Source organism: Phalacrocorax aristotelis, chromosome 5 (genome assembly GCF_949628215.1).
Source record: "Phalacrocorax aristotelis chromosome 5, bGulAri2.1, whole genome shotgun sequence".
Classification (NCBI taxonomy): domain Eukaryota; kingdom Metazoa; phylum Chordata; class Aves; order Suliformes; family Phalacrocoracidae; genus Phalacrocorax; species Phalacrocorax aristotelis.
In genome coordinates, this window is record NC_134280.1 from 19,739,970 (window position 1) to 19,759,433 (window position 19,464).

Genomic DNA, 19,464 nt, shown 5'->3' on the forward strand with positions numbered 1-19,464 from the left:
ATGATGTGCCTTTGAATTGCATAGTTTGCAGATTGCATGGCTTGCTCATGGAGAGGCTTTTTCAGATAGTAAAAACTGTAAGCTAAGTTATTTCAAGATCTAGATTTCTACCATCTTGCCTCATAATTTTTTGGAAGAAAATGAGAAAGCCAGTGAAATTATCCACTGTAGTTAAAAATGCAGTAATGCTGTTTGCCTTATTGAGGAGGTTTACCACTCCCAGCTGAAACGCTGCTGTTGTAATTAAGGCCCCAGTTTCATGCCTGCTTTAAGCTCCTCTCCTCCACAGCTTTCCTTGTGAGGCAAGTATCATGGCTGCTCTGTGAATTAAATTAGGGAATTGATGGAAATTAAAACTAGTTTGACAAAAAAAAGCTGTTCCTGGCCTAGAGCAGCTACTTGGTGCTGTTTGCTGGGAGGTTGGTGGGTGCTAGCCCTGGTGGGGTACAGGGCCACAAGGTGGCTGGGACTGCTCCATCAGTACTGCAGGTCATGGTGGCACTGAAAGTCTCATAAAGACTTCCCTTTGGCTGGTAGGGTTGCACTTGCGCGGTATGCAGATGGATTTTAGTGGCAATTTTAAATGTATTTTGATGTCTGTTATTTGCCTGTAACCAGCAAATAACTCTATAGTACTCATACTTAAAATTTAAAGATATTTATATTTCTGTTTTAAAATGGGGTGGAATAGGAAGACTTCAGCTCTCAGCAGGGTGTCCTTAAGCACAGGTTTTGTAAGAGTGAAGCGAACACAACTGTGAGGACTGGGGTTTGATTTCAGCCCTCTGTGGTGTCTTCTAGGACTAGACACTGTTGGGGCTTGTGGAAGCCAGTGACGAGTGGTGTTCCTCAGGGGTTGGTATTGGGTCTGGCACTGTTTAATATCTTTGTCTGCAACATGGACAGTGGCATTGAGTGCATCCTCAGCAAGTCTGCAGATGACACCAAGCTGTGTGGTGCGGTCAACATGCTGGAGGGAAGGGATGTCATCCAGAGGGTTCTTAACAGGCTGGAGAGGTGGGCCCGTGCGAACCTCATGAAGTTGAACAAGGCCAAGTGCAAGGTCCTGCACGTGGGTCGGGGCAATCCCAAGCACAAATACAGGCTGGGTGGAGAATGGATTGAGAGCAGCCCTGCAGAGAAGGACCTGGGGGTACTGGTGGACGAAAAGCTGGTCATGAGCCAACAATGTGGGCTCACAGCCCAGGAGGCCAACCGTATCCTGGGTTGCATCAAAAGAAGTGTGACCAGCAGGTCAAGGGAGGTGATTCTCCCTCTCTGCTCCACTCTGGTGAGACCCCACCTGGAGTACTGTGTCCAGGTCTGAAGCCCTCAACACAAGGACATGGACCTGTTGGAGTGAGTCCAGAGGAGGGCCACAAAAATGATCAGAGGGCTGGAGCACCTCTCCTATGAAGACAGGCTGAGAGAGTTGGGATTGTTCAGTATGGAGAAGAGAAGTCTTCAGGGAGACCTTAGAGCAGCCATACAGTACTTAAAGGGGGCCTTCAAGAGGGCTGGAGAGGGACTTTTTACAAGGGCATGTAGTGATAGGACATGGGTATTGTCTTTAAACTGAAAGAGAATAGATTTAGATCAGATATAAGGAGGAGATTCTTTACTTTGAGGGTGATGAAACACTGGAGCAGGTTGCCTAGAGAGGTTGTGGAGGCCCCATCCCTAGAAACATTCAAGGCCAGGTTAGACGGGGCTTTGAGCAACCTGATCTACTTGAAGACGTCCCTGCTCACTGCAGGGGTGGTTGGAACTAGATGACCTCTAAAGATGCCTTTCAACCCAGACCATTCTATGTTTTATAAGGCTTGATTTGTTCTTTTAAGATATCTGCCTTTAATAATCTGTAGTTTTAAAGAGGCTTAAAGTTGTAATTTATGATGCTGGATGTGGCAAGGGAAGGTGAGCAGCCGTGGAGATGAGCCTAACAGAGGACTGTGCACACAGTTCAGGAAGGGGTCTCTGAAGGTAATGCAAGTGAAAAAGTGAATTGCAAAGGGGGACTTTTCTTGGTTACTAGAGGGGTTTGAAGAAAGTATAATGGAAGAACTCAGCTGACTATATTTGGTAGCTTACCTCAAAGGGGTATTAATCGGACAAATGTAATAGTTTGTAAACAGTACAGCTGTTAAGAGAATTCTCCTACCCTTAACTATAGGCTTTGTCTGCTGAAGGATGAACCTGGAAATTTGAATCTCTGGGCAGCTGTTGAACACATTGCAGAAAATCTGCATTAAAATAATGTTTCATAATTGCAGTTTTAAGAGTCAAGCAAAAAGAAGAGAATTGATGAAGCTTGGGAACTGGGGAGGGAGACAAACTGGCAATGCTAATGCCATCACACACAATGGAGGAATAAGACAGGACAACCTGAGCAGTGATAAAGGTTCCGTGGTGGCCTCATGTGATGGCAACCAGGAGACCAACTACCTCAACGGTTTGCATGGCTATAGTGGGTCCTCGTACACCCCAATGGGGAAACCTGTGTGCTCAAGCACCTTTCTGAAATGCCTGTACACCAACGCACGCACCATGGGTAATAAACAGGAGGAACTAGAGGTCTGGGTGTGGTCGCAGGGCCATGATCTCATTGCAGTCACAGAGTCATGGTGGGATAGCTCGCATGACTGGAATGTGGTTGTGGATGGCTGCAGGCTTTTCAGGAAAGACAGACCAGCAAGGTGAGGTGGGGGAGTTGCTCTTTATGTGATGGAGCAACTGCAATGCATCGAGCTCTGCCTTGGAGTGGAAGGAGAACAAGTTGAGACCTTGTGGGTAGAAATTAAGGGACAGCCAAATATGGGTGACACTGTTGTGGGTGTTTGCTACACGCCACCTGATCAAGAAGAGGAAGTTGATGAAGCCTTCTACAGATGGCTGGAAGTAGCCTTGCAATCAGAGGCCCTGGTCCTCATGGGGGACTTCAACCACCCTGATATTTGCTGGAAAAGCAACACAGCGAGCCATGCATGATCCAGAAGGTTCCTGCAGAGCATCGAGGACAACTTTTTGATGCAAGTGGTGGAGGAGGCAACAAGGCGAGATGTGCTGCTCAACCTTATCCTAACAAACAAAGAGGGGCTGGTTGAGGATGTGAGAGTTGGGGATAGGTTTGGCTACAGTGACCATGAGATGGTTGAGTTTAGGATACTGTGAGGTAGAAGCAGGGATATGACTCGGGTTACCACCTTGGACTTGAAAAGGGCCAACTTTGACCTCTTCAGAGACCTGCTAGGAGGAATCCCATGGGCTAGGGCTCTGGAAGGCAAGGGTGTCCAAGAGAGCTGGACAGTATTCAAGGACCACTTCCTCCGAGCTCAAGATGGGTGCATCCCTGTTAGGAAGAAGTCAGGCAGAGGAGCCAGGAGACCCGCATGGACGAGCAAAGAGCTTCTAGAGAAACTCAAATGGAAAAGGGAGGTTCACAGTGTGTGGAAAAAAGGACGGGCCACTTGGGAGGAATATAGGAATGTTGTCAGGGTATGCAGAGATGCGACAAGGAAGGCCAAAGCCCACTTGGTATTAAATCTGGTGAGGGATGTCAAAGATAACAAGAAGGGCTTCTTTAAATACATCAGCAGTAAAAGGAAGACTGGGGATGCAGTGGGCCCACTGCTGAACAAGGAAGGGACCCTGGTGATGCAGGGAAGGCAGAATTACTGAATGCCTTCTTTGCCTCGGTCTTTACTGCTAAGGCTGGCCCTCAGGCATCTCAGCCCCCAGAGAAAAGAGATAAGATCTGGAGAAAGGAAGATTTACCATCAGTTGAGAAGGACTGGGTCAGAGATCACCTATGCAAACTGGATCCTCGCAAATCCACGGGCCCCGATGGGACGCACCTGCTAGTGCTAAGGGAGCTGGGGGATGTTCTTGCTGAGCCACTCTCCATCATCTTTGAAAGGTCATGGAGGACAGGAGAGGTGCCTGAGGACTGGAGGAGAGCAAATGTTACTCCAATCTTCAAAAAGGGCAAGAAGGAGGACCTGGGGAACTATAGGCCAGTCAGCCTCACCTCCATCCCCGGAAAGGTGATGGAGCAGTTCATCCTGGAGGTCATCTCCAGGCATGTAGAGGACAAGAAGGTTATCAGAAACAGTCAACATGGATTCACCAAGGGAAGATCATGCTTAACCAACCTGATAGCCTTCTGTGATGGTGTGACTGCCTGGGTTGATGAAGGGAGAGCAGTGGATGTTGTCTATCTTGACTTCAGTAAGGCATTTGACACTGTCACCCATAACGTCCTCACAGGTAAGCTAAGGAAGTGTGGGTTGGATGAGTGGACAGTGAGGTGGACAGAGAACTGGCTCAACAACAGAACTCAGAGGGTCGTGATCAATGGACCAGAGTCTGGATGGAGGCCTGTTCCTAGAGGTGTTCCCCAGGGGTCTGTGCTGGTTCAAGTCCTGTTCAATACATTCATCAATGACCTGGACAAAGGGATAGAGTGTAACCTCAGCAAATCCTCTGACAATACCAAGGTGGGAGGAGTGGCTGATACACCAGAAGGCTGTGCTGCCATCCAGCGAGACCTGGACAGGCTGGAGAGCTGGGCCAGGGGAACCTGATGAAATTCAACAAGAGCAAGTGCAAGGTCCTGCACCTGGAGAGGAACAACCCCATGTACCAGTACAGGCTGGGGGCTGACCTCCTGGGAAGCGGCTCTGTTGAAGAGGACCTGGGAGTGCTGGTGGACAAGTTGACCGTGAGCCAGTACTGTGCCCTTGTAGCCAAGAAGGCCGATGGTATCCTGGGCTGCATTAAAAGGAGTGTTGTCAGCAGGTTGAGAGAGGTTATTCTCCCTCTACTGTGCCCTAGTGAGACCACATTTGGAGTACTGTGTCCAGTTTTGGGCCCCCCAGTTTAAGAAGGATGTGGAATTGCTTGAGCAAGTCCAGCAGAGAGCTACCAAGATGATCAGGGGACTGGAGCATCTCCCTTATGAGGAAAGGCTGAGAGTCTTGGGTTTGTTCAGCCTGGAGAAGAGAAGGCTGAGGGGGGATTTCATAAATACCTATAAATATCTAAAGGGTGCATGTCAAGAGGATGGGACTGGACTCTTTTCAGTGGTGTCCAATGGCAGGACAAGGGCCAACGGGCACAACTTGGAACACAGGAAGTTCCACCTCAATATGAGGAAAAATATCTTTCCTGTGAGGGTGCCAGAGCAGTAGCACAGGCTGCCCAGGGAGGCTGTGGAGTCTCCTTCCCTGGAGACATTCAAAACCCGCCTGGACGCGTTCCTGTGCCCCCTGCTCTGGGTGTGCCTGCTCAAGCAGGGGGGTTGGACAAGATGATCTCCAGAGGTCCCTTCCAACCCCTACCATTCTGTCATTCTGTGACTCTTTGTAACGTCCTAAACATCCCTAAAAGAAAAACAGAATATGGGCATAGACATGCCAAAACAGCAGAACTGAAAGCCAGAACTGCTAATAACGTAATTCCCAGAGAGCAACATGAAAAGGTTCTCCCTGGAACAGCGCTGAGTGCAGGCAGGGGGAAATGGTGGCCTACATAACCATCCTGCCGTGCAAAACACATGTAGGACAGAGCCATAACTGCCATTTCCCCCATTTAAAACATCCCCAAGTGCAACCACAATTCTGGGACAGGACTGCTCTCTCTTTCCTAACGGAACAAGGTGAAATCAAGACTTGGGCTGGGGCAAGAAAGCAGGATCGTTCTCAGTCCCTCCACATAAATTCAGCTCAGCAAAACCTGGGCTCCACTGCACCATTCAGAGTGATACCTCATCCTCAGTGTGCACCAGGATTTCTCCTGCGACAAACTGCCCTGCGTCAGGCAGGACTGTACAGAATCTGCCCAAGCCATACCACAAGCAGAAACACAGCTTTGGGTGCATACAAAATGTATTCCAAATTTTGTCCTCTGCTCTTGATAAACTCTAGAAAAGGTACAAAAATGTATTTCTGGTAACACTGTATTCGCTCAATTGTCAGAACAGATTTCTGTATCTCTAAGCCTGTTGAGAAATGCATTTAAGGGTATTATTAGTAGGCTAATACTTTTGATCAGGGTCAGTAGATGTAGGGATGAAAATTTACTTTTTTTCTACATTAGAGAACATGCTAAACATTAAAATAAAATTTACATTACAGAAGCTCACGTAAGATAGTAAACGCCATAGACAAGATTTAATCCATGCCTCATGCTGTCGTACATTCACATTAAAGTAATATTAAATATACAAACTTTTCTTTGTTTGATTGGTCACTGCACAGGATGGGCTGCAGACAGGGAGCAAACTGGTTTAATATAGTTGACATCTGTAACAACTCCTTTCAGACAAAGGGGAAATAGCGTGAAAAATTCGAAGGATCACAGAAAAGGAAGGTTCACTTCACCCACAGAGAAACATTCATCATTCTCTTGCTTGTACTCATCAAGGAAGTGGTGGATGGGGACTCTCCCCCCACCTCCTTCCTGTACAGTTTGGACTTTGCCCTTCAGCTCAGCAATCAGTAAAGGCAGGGATCATAATTTACTTTTTTTTTTTAAATCAGACTACATGGTAAAAGTTAGAACAAAACTTACATTACTGAAGTACACATAAAATAATAAACAGCCATACAGCATACTTCCGAAAATCTCTTCACAGACCTTAGAAGCCATATGTTAGGTTGAGAGAAAGTATTCTCTGTTTGCTCTTCTGGCACATTAGCCCTATAAGTATAATCTGGTTTTCAGGAAGCACACTCCGCATTTTCTTCACATGAATTGTTTCCATCACCTGAGGGCTATGACAAATAAACTTATCTTTTGACAATATGGACAATTCAAAGAATGACAGAATGGTAGGGGTTGGAAGGGACCTCTGGAGATCATCTTGTCCAACTCCCCTGCTTGAGCAGGCACACCCAGAGCAGGGGGCACAGGAACGCGTCCAGGCGGGTTTTGAATGTCTCCAGGGAAGGAGACTCCACAGCCTCCCTGGGCAGCCTGTGCTACTGCTCTGGCACCCTCACAGGAAAGATATTTTTCCTCATATTGAGGTGGAACTTCCTGTGTTCCAAGTTGTGCCCGTTGGCCCTTGTCCTGCCATTGGACACCACTGAAAAGAGTCCAGTCCCATCCTCTTGACATGCACCCTTTAGATATTTATAGGTATTTATGAAATCCCCCCTCAGCCTTCTCTTCTCCAGGCTGAACAAACCCAAGACTCTCAGCCTTTCCTCATAAGGAAGATGCTCCAGTCCCCTGATCATCTTGGTAGCTCTCTGCTGGACTTGCTCAAGCAATTCCACATCCTTCTTAAGCCGGGGGGCCCAAAACTGGACACAGTACTCCAAATGTGGTCTCACTAGGGCACAGTAGAGGGGGAGGATAACCTCTCTTGATCATAGTAGTGAACAGCATGTCAGGTTGCTGCAGGGTCATTTCCTTTCTGCAGTACTGAATCCCAGTGTGAATTTGTGCTTCTGACAATAGGGGGTCCAGCAGGTCTTATTTTTTACCCTTTTAGCAGTGCAGAGGGGTTATACAGATTTTTAAACCTGGAATATTTAGTTTTTCCATGCATGCAGTGAATTTGAGATACCAGAGGTAGTTTGGATGTTTGTGTAAGTGCTGCACAGATGATGTGACCGCAAGCCCCGGGGAACTCAGGTCTAACACAGAGTCTGGCATGAGGCTCCCATGGGCTGCTGAAACCACAGCAAACAGAAAGCTGCTTCAACTTTTCCTGACTGAGATGGCTCATTAGCTGAACATGGGTGGTTGTTGGTACTTCTGCTCATGCCACGTACCAGACTTTCTCCCCAGTCCCAGCTCATCCTGAAGGATTTACTGAACTGGTCATGAGACATTTACTTGGGAGAATCTTCAGATGCTTATTGTGGAACTTTAAATTCACCTTGCTTCTAATATCTCTGTGCTCTGATATAAAACAACTGCAGTGATAGAAATAGTAATGTAACAAATTAGTCCAATTAATTTTATTTTTTTAGCTTAATCTACTTTCATTGCTTTTCAGAAACAGCAATAATAATATGAAGAATTTCTATTTTACACTGGCTGTACTCCTTGAAGTAGGGATAGACATAATATTCAAGCCAATTTCTGTTTTCTTAGACTTCATAAAAATTTTGAGTGTACCAGTTTACAAATATTATGCTTCTACACAGAAGATTAAGTTATCACAGTTTGACAGTCAGCAGTTGAAGTATTCTTTTATACTGCTTTTGAATCACTTATAACTAATTTTCAGTATAACACATTAATGACATATTTGGTATTTATTACTCTTATGAATAAGAGCCAAATCCATCAATCCATCTGGCATTGCTCACGTGAGTAATACTGTTAACTCAGTTTTATAAGTCAAACCTATAGATCTGGGTTTTTTTTATTTTATTGTGTTCCTATCGTTTAATTCTCTTGGGGTTTTGTCCTTAAATAAGATTATTGTATTATAAAGCAAATAATTATTTTTCAGTTTCCAGCTTGGTGTCTGATAATGAAGCTGTGGCTTGCAGGCTTCAGACACCAATATAAATTTCAGCAGCAAAAACCCAGGTAGCCAGAATCTAGCAGCTAGTTTTACTGGTGTGTTAACAAGGAAGAAGAGAATTTAGTCGGTGTTTTGTCATTTATATAGATTCCTCACTGTTGTCAGTCAAGTAGCTGTATGTTACACAGAAGACCCAGTAGAAGAAAATCACAGCAGCAAGGTGTTTCCTTGTTACTAATTACCTGACTTCAGTGCATTTCTGACCCTCTACTTCCCTTCTCATGCTGAAAGCGTGCGTTTGCATGGGTATCATAACTGTCATAAAACTGGAGCTCTGCTGTGCAACACTACTCATTTATTACTTAACAGTAGCTGTTGCTCTAAATCAGTTCTAGTGCTGATTTTACCATGAGTACAGGATGTTCTTGGCAATGGTTATTCTCAGATTCTCACTGCAGTCCAGCTCTCTACCAAAGTAGCTTGTTTTCCATGTTCTGTCACTAGTCATATGCACTTATCCTTTGCAAGCTCATATCTCGCTGCATTTTGTGCTTCTGGGAAATAGGCTCAACAAGTTGCACACTTCTTGACCAGAATGTGCTTTCTAGTCTCAGATTAAATCCTGATGCTTGTGCATTTACTCCATCCTCCTCTAGAACATACCAACATGTGGATATGAGGAACATAAAGAATAAAAAAAAAAAAAATAGAGGCTGGAAGGGGGTCTAGAGTAGAGGTTGAAATGGTCTTAAAGAGAAAAGAAGATTGAACAGTGAGAGAGATGAGCAATAAAAGAAATGGTAAAGTGGAAGAGATTGTTGCTGTTTTTTAATCATAGAATGGTCTGGGTTGGAAGGCATCTTTAGAGGTCATCTAGTTCCAACACCCCTGCAGTGAGCAGGGACGTCTTCAAGTAGATCAGGTTGCTCAAAGCCCCGTCTAACCTGGCCTTGAATGTTTCTAGGGATGGGGCCTCCACAACCTCTCTAGGCAACCTGCTCCAGTGTTTCATCACCCTCAAAGTAAAATATTTTTTCCTTATATCCAGTCTAAATAGTTTAAAACCATTACCCCATGTCCTGTCACAACAGGCCTTGCTAAAGAGTTTGTCCCCATCTTTCCTGTAGTCCCCCTTTAAGTACTGTATGGCTGCTCTAAGGTCTCCCTGAAGACTTCTCTTCTCCATACTGAACAATCCCAACTCTCTCAACCTGTCTTCATAGGAGAGGTGCTCCAGCCCTCTGATCATTTTTGTGGCCCTCCTCTGGACTCACTCCAACAGGTCCATGTCCTTGTGTTGAGGGCTTCAGACCTGGACACAGTACTCCAGGTGGGGTCTCACCAGAGTGGAGCAGAGAGGGAGAATCACCTCCCTTGACCTGCTGGTCACACTTCTTTTGATGCAACCCAGGATACGGTTGGCCTCCTGGGCTGTGAGCCCACATTGTTGGCTCATGACCAGCTTTTCGTCCACCAGTACCCCCAGGTCCTTCTCTGCAGGGCTGCTCTCAATCCATTCTCCACCCAGCCTGTATTTGTGCTTGGGATTGCCCCGACCCGCATGCAGGACCTTGCACTTGGCCTTGTTCAACTTCATGAGGTTCGCACGGACCCACCTCTCCAGCCTGTTAAGAACCCTCTGGATGACATCCCTTCCCTCCAGCATGTTGACCGCACCACACAGCTTGGTGTCATCTGCAGACTTGCTGAGGATGCACTCAATGCCACTGTCCATGTTGCAGACAAAGATATTAAACAGTGCCAGACCCAATACCAACCCCTGAGGAACACCACTTGTGAGCAGTCTCCATCTGGACATTGAGGCATTGACCACTACGCTGTGGATGTGACCATCCAACCAATTCCTTATTCACTGAACAGTCCACTCATCAAATCCATATCCCCCCAGTTTAGAGAGAAGGATGCTGTGGGGGACCGTGCCAAAGGCCTTACAGAAGTCCATATAGATGTCATCCATAGCTCGTCCCTTGTCCACTGATGTAGTCACTCCATTATAGAAAGCCACTAGGTTGGTCAGGCAGGACTTGCCCTTGGTGAAACCATGTTGGCTGCCTTGTATCACCTCCCTGTCCTGCATGTGCCTTAGCATAGCTTCTAGGAGTATCTATTCCATGATCTTCCCAGGCACAGATGTGAGGCTGACAGGTCGGTAGTTCCCTGGGTCCTCCTTTCTTCCCTTTTTAAAGATGGGCACAATGTTTCCCTTCTTTCAGTGACCGGGGGCTTCACCTCACTGCCATGACTTTTCAAATATCATAGAGAGTGGCTTGGCAACTACATCAGCCAATTCCCTCAGGACTCTGGGATGCATCTCATCAGGTCCCATAGACTTGTATCAGAGCCTGTGTATCCAGGCTCCTGGGGCGGTCACGAACCTGATCTTCCCTTACAGTGGGAGGGACTTTATCCCCCTGGTCTCCATCCTGTGATCCATCAGCTTGGGAGGGGTGAGGAGAGAGGTTACCAGTGAAGACTGAGGCAAAAAACTTGTTGAGTACCTCAGCCTTCTCCTCTGTTGATACTAGGCCACCATTCTTGTCCATCGGGGCGGGGGGGTATGCTTTCTTTAACTTTCCTTTTCTGGTTGATATACCTGTAGAAGCTCTTCTTAGTATTCTTTGCGTCCCTTGCTAAATGCAGCTCCAGCTGCACCTTGGCCCTCCTGACCCTATCCCTACACAACCAGGCAGCGTCCCTGTACTCTTCCCAGGATACCTGTCCCTGCTTCCACTGCCTGTGCAGTTCCCTCTTGCTCTTTAGTTTGACCAGCAGGTCTTGACTCATCTATGCTGGTCTCTTCCCTTTCTTGCCTGATTTCTTACACCTGGGAACTGAGAGCTCTTGTGCTGTATGGAACGCGTCCTGAAAGATCTGCCAGCTCTCTTCTGTTCCTTTGCTCCTGAGGACTGTTTCCCAGGGGTCCTGCTGACTAGCTCCTTGAAGAGCTTGAAGTCTGCTTTCCTAAAATTTAGGGTCTTGACTGTACTCCTCGCTTTTCCCGTATCCGTCAGGAGTGCAAACTTACCAGTGTGTGATCTGTCCAGCCCAGGCTGCCTCCAATCTTGATGTCATCGATGAGCTCACTTGCATTCATGACCATCAGGTCTAGTATTGTATCCCCTTGGATAGGGCTGTCTATTACCTGGCTCAAGAAGTTATCCTCGGTGCATTCTAGGAATTTCCTGGATTGCCTACAGCTCGTTGTGCTACTTTTCCATCAGATGTCGGGGTGGTTGAAGTCCCCCAGTAGGGTGAGAGCCTGCGAGCACCACGCCTCCTGGAGTTGGAGGAAGAAGGCTTTGTCAGTAGGCTCCCCTTGATCAGGCAGCCTGTAGTGGACACCAACCACCAAAAGTAATTTCTTTCCCCTTAGCTGTCCTGTTGCAGTTCTTCCATTCTCTAGAGCTTAGTAGGTGCCTGAGTTCATATCTATCTCCTTCCTCTCCCATACTTCCTGGGTTTCATTTCCTTGCTTTGTGAAGTAGACTTGACCATACTGTATGTTTACACCCTGTTTAAGCAAATAGACCTCAAGTGAAAACTGCCATATATTGTCTTTGTTTCATTGCTATAACAAGATTACTACTACTATCAAAAAGGTATCTTTACCGCTAAAATTAATGTCCTGTATCAGTGGCCCATTTAATTATTTTTGATCACTGTTGTATTCGCTCTTTAACTGGCATTTGATAAGTACTATAATCTCAGTTTTTCCAAAATTCAGAGAGCTTGAGGATCCTATGCAGTGATGCTCTTCACTGATAGATGAAAAATACTGTAGCTTGTCTTACAAAGATGGTCATGAAACAGAACTTCATTTAGACAGTGTTCAAAGAATTGCTGAGCTGTTCTGCTGGATAATAATTTTTTTGCTTTACTGGCAGCCAGGCCTCTATCAGCTCTCACAAAGGACTTCTGGTTCCTCTCAGAAGTCTAAAATACATTAGCAGAAAACATAACTATGTATTTCTACAGAGGCTGGGTTTCATCCAGAGTTTGTCCATTTGAGATTTGCATTTAAATAAGCAAATAGGATTTTTTCTTTTTCTTTAAGACTTACAACATTTGAATTATGAACACTGAATAATACATTAAGGTGCTCTATGACTTCTGGAAATTTCCTGAGTGATACAAAAAAAGGAATAGTAAGTCTCCAAAATATATTTAGTGGTCTGCACTAAAAGGTTGTGAAGAAAAATAACTGGTAATAGGAATGTAAAGGGAAGATAGAGAAAGGAAGTATAAAACAGGATGTTGGGACAGGTGAACAACTCGTTCATCTGGAACAGCCTAACCATGCAGAAGCAGTTTACAAAGGGCCAGGAGATGGTAGGTGCGGATAGTGATGTATTCTGTTCAGTGTTCCTCGTATATTGACATTAGAGAGGTTTCCTTTGCTTTCTTTCTCCTGCTAGGTAAAACAAAGAACACACGTTTAGTACACCAGCATTGTGAGCTGAGCTGCATCTGTAGATTTAGACTTATGATGTGGCAAAGTAGTTTTTGTAACACCAGAGTAAAAGACTTCTTATCAGCTCTATCTGCGCTGCTATCTGTGCTGACTTTTTTCTGAGATACCATTCCAGCTTCTGATAGTCACTATTCTTGTACACCACTTTCTATCTTTAGATGAGTTTGTTTAATTAGCAGGCTAGACAACTACAGTAAATAAAGAGATCTCAATCTGAAGGTGTTGGTCTATAAATGTTCTTCCAGCATAACTATAAACATGTTTTCTGTGTGACAGTAAGTTATATGGAAGAAAGAGTCTGGATAATCTCATGAAATTTTAGATGCTTGCTCAGAGCAAAAAAATTGGTATTCTAGACTTATATTTTTATTTTTCCCCAGATACCCCATCACAAAGGGTGCAGTTTATTCTCGGAACAGAAGATGATGATGAAGAACACATTCCTCATGATCTCTTTACTGAGCTTGATGAAATTTGTTGGCGTGAAGGAGAGGATGCGGAGTGGAGGGAGACAGCAAGGTGAGTTTCTTCATGAGTTTTTAAAAATTATTTGTAGATATTGGTTGCTGGTGTATTGAGGAATGATTTTAAAGCTGTGGCAAACTCACAAACAGATTTTGGATATAAAGCTTAAATAACACCATAATTTTAATCCTTAGACTGCTAGTATTACTGCAGCATTTGTTGTTTCCCACTGCCAAATGTCTTCATCTGGATTTATGAAATATAGGTCAGAATGAATATTGAGGGTAAAAAATCAAAGTAAGCATAACATACATACATATATTTATGAATTAAAATTACTGGTTTTATTAATATTTTAGCTCATCATTTTAAGAAACTTTCAAACTGCATATTCTACTTGAATCCTCAAGAAACTGATAAAATTACCCTTATAAAAAAATTAAAGCCAGGAATGAGATTACTTTTGGAGCTATAACACTTTTACACAGTCTAAATATCAATGAACAGTTGATTTTGAGACTTTGAATATTCAATGTTGGATTATTTTGTTTTCACAAAGTTACTGTGAAAGACTGTTTAGAGTGCATTTCTGCTGAAAAAATTAATATTGAAGCAGAACATGGGGGTTGTTTTTGCATTTTTTGCATGTTTGTTTCCTTTAGCACCGAAATAGAGATGGCTTGCTTAGTTTCATTAAGACTTGAAATTTCCCAGCAAGCCTTGCTTCATTTTTCATCTTAGAACCTTAATTCTCTCTTTCCCTTCCAGTATTTGTTGACAATATTCCTCAGTGGTGTAGATGTGGACCACATCTTTGGTGTCAGTAGGATAAAAATTGTGGTATTTCGGAAGGGATTTTGTGGGGAACTATGTGTGTGGTCTGTTCGGCATGAATATGGCTGTTAGCTTTACCTTTAATTTTACTGCAAATTCCTGCTTTCCCAGAGGGCGACAGAATTTTCTATGACCTTCCCTTCCTTTATGTGTCCATAGGAGGCATAGACAGATGCTAAATATAGATCTTTACATGTAGAAAATTCTCATATGGGGATTATGCTGCAAAATGAGTGTAGTAGTGTTCTTAAATAGTCTTATTAATATTCAGAGAGAGAAAATCTAATCAAGTTAATCATCTGCAGTGTTCTCATACTGATTAGGAATATATAGGACCTTTTCTAGGAAGGGTATTAGCTTCTCTTGTGATTAAAAATAAAAATCACCGTGGTTTATGTTATTTTTAAGCAGGGAAATAGCAGCTTCTCTAGTACAACTAAAGAAAATTCCTTTGCAAATCATCAAAGAATTATGTTTTTGAAAAATTATAACAGTTGTTATTAACATAAATACTTAACCCAGATTGAATTTGACTGGAATAGGTGAAATAAAGAAACTTCTATTTAGATTAATCTATCTGTATGTACAGCCTTTCCAATTGCCATTTGGGAACTAAAGAATCAAAAATGTTTAAGAGAAACGAGCTGAGAATGTTGAAGAAGGACAGGAAAAAACAGCCGAGAAAACTTATTTTTGGAACTCGGAAAATACAAGAGTGAAGTATAATAGCTAATAGTAAAAATTTCTGTAGCTTTAGAAATACGATGAAAGCAAAGAAAGAGTGGAGCTGCCATGCAGAAAGAACTGGTCAAGATAAATGATCTTTTTCAGTTTGGATACAAAAATGTCAGGCAGCATTTGACATGGGTTGGCTGGCTTTTAGAAGAGGACGAGATGGCAGTAAAATGACCAAATGAAAAATGAAGGCAGGAGTCAAAGTGCTTTATCTGTGCAAATAAGAAAGCTGAAAGAAGGTATATTTCATGGGTTCGGTAAATCCTGTCTTTCTGTGAATCTATCAGGTGGGTGGTTGTACTATAGCAAACACAGCAATGCTATTCAAGAAAGGATAAAAATGGTCAGAATGAACAGAGGCCTGATAGTAACATTTCAGAGCTATGCAAGGCTTAGAACAATGTTTGAAGGAAAGAATAATTATAGACTTGAAGCTAAGTGGAAAATTGTATAAAATGCAGTACAATGGTGTATCATGTCAGACTAACTTAATGATGCTATTTAATCAGATAACTGATTTTTGGTTTTCTGACAAAGAAAAAACAGTGGATCTAATTTTTTTGGTCATCCATTTGATATGATACAGCAGTGGGAATTTATTACTTGAGTTCTTTTAGTGTAAAAATTATATTAGTGGGTAAGAAACTAGTTGCAGAGGTATAGCAGGTCATGCTGAAAGATTAAACTATTAGTGTGGAAGATAGTGACAACTAACTTCTGAAGAATTAGTCTTAGCAAATGGCAAAATTTGAATGACAAAACCCAGGATGTAGTAATGAAACTTGCTGATGATAAGAAATTAGGAGGTATTGTTACTCTAGAAATAGACAACAATATCATACACAAAGAATAAGGTGACTTTGAGTAATAGAAATGAGATATGGTGTTTAATACGCAAGATCATAGAAACTAATACAATGGATCATTTACAATACTAATGGTTGGTTCAGTACTTCAGAAATACTGATTTGATTAAAAGTGTGGTATGAAGAGGATATACCCTGGATTTGTTGCTGTTTCAGGCTTACTGTATGTTTTCCATCTGTGTGGAAAATGCCACTGGAAGTATCTGTAAATTTTATTGTCTAGCTTTGGACATAATTCCAGGTAGATGAATTTAAATGCAAGTGATACAGAGGAGGACTCGGTCATTAATTGTGTTTAACGAGACTGATGGCACTAAGTGGTTCTATATTCATTTTGCCAAGCTTTGCATGGACTGAAGTGTTGGGCTGACTCTGATGCAGTAAATCTATATCTTTATGTTTTCAGTTTGATTGAAAATGCATGCACAGTTCAGCCTTAAAATTTCTTAAAAATATCTTTAGCAAACTGTGTAAAGCTGTTTGAGACATTTTGTTCTTGGTTGATCAAAATAGTAACATATCAAAGGGAGCCATGGATAAGATTTGACTGAAGCTTGGTGTTCCTTAGGTAAATCTCCTCTATCCCTGTTTCATTTGTTTGGAAGAGTAAGTCCTTTTCTAGACTCTTTTTTGATCCTTTTTTTTCCCCTCAGCAGTTAGGAGACTCCAAGGTTTGCCATTCTCCAGTTTCCATAACCGTTCTCATGAGCAAAAACATTCCTCCAGATTAATTAGTAGGAGCAAGAAAGTACACTGTTGTTTCAGCCTATTCCATTCAAAGATCTGATTTAGGCTATCCCATCCATGGAATTATTGAGCAGAATGGAATAACTTAGTTATGTTGATATGGTGATAAAATGAATTAATTTTTTCCTCATCAATTGATTTCAAGCCAGAAGACATGTGTACCTTTTAAAATCAATCTGTCTTATTAATGCAATGTTTGTGTATGTGGCTCAGCTGTATAAGTATGTAGAGAATGTATGATGTATAGTTTCTACCCCAAAAAATATTTCCAGTAAGTTTGTGGAGAAGCACACTGAGGCATAACAGTTGGGCTTATTTTTTACACACAATAGTATAGTTGCAAACTTCAGCGATTAGGAAAGCAATTCGTGTTCATATCTATCCTAATAGCCACTTGTAGTCATAGCTGGAAATAGTGCCTGATTTTTAGCAGGTTTTACCCAAACTGCTGGAACTCATTTATCTGCTAATATCAAATGAAAATTTCAGGAGAATTTCACTATGTTTCTGGAACAGAAAAGAATATGTAGGAAGGAGGAAAATAGAAAGACACTTTGGAACCAACAGGAAAGTGTTCACGCTTGAGTTTTAATGAAAGAGCACAGTTATGAAAATAAACCTCTGTCCATTGTTAATAGTAACTAGAAAATGGATGGACTAGGGAAAAACTAAGAATATGAAGTGAAAATGAATCTCCCCTGGATCAAAACTTTCATTCAAAGAAACTAGGTCTCAAAAAACTTAGGTTTGTCACTTCTGCATTGTTTCTGACATGCTTATTTACTTTGGTTCATTTTCCAGTCAGGGTAGGCAGGCAAACAGCTCATGTGGGAATTTATATGGATTGTAAGATTGCATTAATAACATTGACTCTTGAGCGGCTTGTAAGTGCCCCAGCTCTCTGCTGCAGACATAACAGACTATAATAGATCATGTTCAACTCACCCAATTCATATTGTGCATGAAAATGTTGTAACTGAGTCTACAGTGAAGTGTTCACACTCTTTTATTGACTCCTGAAAAATCAATGGAGACGACTTTAGGTGATGTAACATATGTATGTGTGCGTATGTACACACACACCTCTGAGTAATATTTTTCTTCTGGTAACATAGCTTGCTGAAACTTCTGTTGGCATGTTTTGTTCCAGCAAGTATGCTAGCAAAGGATCTAAACTCTATTATTGAAATACCTGTGCTAGTCTTCACCAGTAAAAGAAAACCATACAAATGAAGCTGCTCCTCTGTGTGATCAGACACAACTAAGATAGCTCTAAATATATGCCAAACACATGGGATACCTGTGACACATGAACTTAATATACAAATGGGGTTGGCGTTGTTCTCTGGGAAATTATGAATGGGTTTTATTTATCAACCATATCAATTTAAGGGATTATACTGCAAGTAAGTGTATTAAAATTTGTCTTTTTCTCTGAGAAACTAAAAAGAGTAGAAAATTGGAAAACTTGGCATCCACGCCTGAATTTGGATTTCAAAGCTGTTTCTATCCTTGAATCTTGTACATAACGTCAGGGGGTTGTTAAAATGGTATTATGATTTTTAAAACCACTTGAACACTTAGAATTGAACGACTGCGTAAGATCAGAGATTTGTTTGGTTTATGTTTTCTGCTGCTGTTTCTCATTTGATATGTTAAATAAGGATTATCTGACTTAACAGAGGCATAATTCTGAAAAGATAGAAGGTGATAAACATGAGACGAGTAAACTCATGTAATGCTTATTAAAATAAAAATAGAAGCTTATTCCAAATGTAAAATTCTCTCGGCTGGGTATGATTTATGTTTATGTACTAGCCTGTTGGCTCATTAAGTAACAATGTATGATAGTGTGTTTAAACACATAAGTTTTAGTAACAGTAGGAAATTGGATGCAACCCATAGGATTATACTCTTCAGATTGTTAGAAACTCAGATGGAGACGATCATGAGCAATATGATTATTTGAGCAGTAGCAATAGTTTCCTTGGATTTTTATGCCGTGTGTAAACTTTGATGTCTGATTGACCCCATAAACTCTAATTAAAGGTGTTTTAATGATTTACACTTATCTTGTCTATGAGTCCCTAGCAAGTTATGAGCTCTGGTTATGAGCCTGCCTCTGTCCAGTCACCTCTATTAATGAAAGCTTTAAGAACATGTTTGTCTTTTACCACTCATTTAAAATCTGTTTAGAACTGGTCAGTATGTTCCAAATAGGTAATATCAAGGACAAACTGCAGAAGTATAATTAGATAAACAATGTTGAAGACTATTTACATGAACAGAAGGTAATGACAGTATGAGGCTTCTGATGAGATTCTGTAAGAATCTATGCTTGGAACAGTGTTTTTAGGATATATGTAGCATGATTTTTAATCTTTTTTTGAGTCAACATAAAACAAGTTGATGGTACATCAGAAATAATTTGGAATACCCAAGTACAACGATCGTAAGCTTACAAAACTCCTAAAGAGATTAGAAATGCACATGCACATTTTGTGCACATGCACAAAATCAGAGGTGTGAGAAGATAAAAATGTAGATATTTTGCAGAGCCGTAGGAGACAGTAGTTTAAGCAGGACAATTAATGTGCCATGCCTGTGATGTTATGGCCACAAATAGGTCTAGCATATTTTTATCTTGGAAACTTGAGCACCATGAGTAAGCTATATGCAGCCTCTTCTTACAGAGTTTAAGTGCAACTGCAAAATAACTTGCTTTTCCTTCTCACATGCTTCTTGGTAACTTGCCTGAATTACTCTACTTCACCCCTTTCAAACCATGACTTTGAATTTGGTGGGAGTGGGGTGTGCTAATTTGTGTCTGATGTCCATTT

General features: G+C 42.1%; 1 protein-coding gene across 7 annotated transcripts in view; it reads left to right on the top strand.

The window, feature by feature from the left end:
- Positions 1 to 19,464, top strand: part of SLC4A10 (solute carrier family 4 member 10) — a 168,492-nt gene that overhangs the window by 76,165 nt on the left and 72,863 nt on the right. For all 7 annotated transcript variants that reach the window (XR_012660610.1, XM_075093306.1, XM_075093307.1 and 4 more), the window contains one exon: positions 13,358 to 13,496. Coding sequence is in view for 6 of the 7 variants with exons in the window: in XM_075093306.1 (XP_074949407.1) it covers positions 13,358 to 13,496 (139 nt within the window). In the remaining variant the exon portion in view is untranslated. The remainder of the gene's footprint in view (positions 1 to 13,357; positions 13,497 to 19,464) is intronic.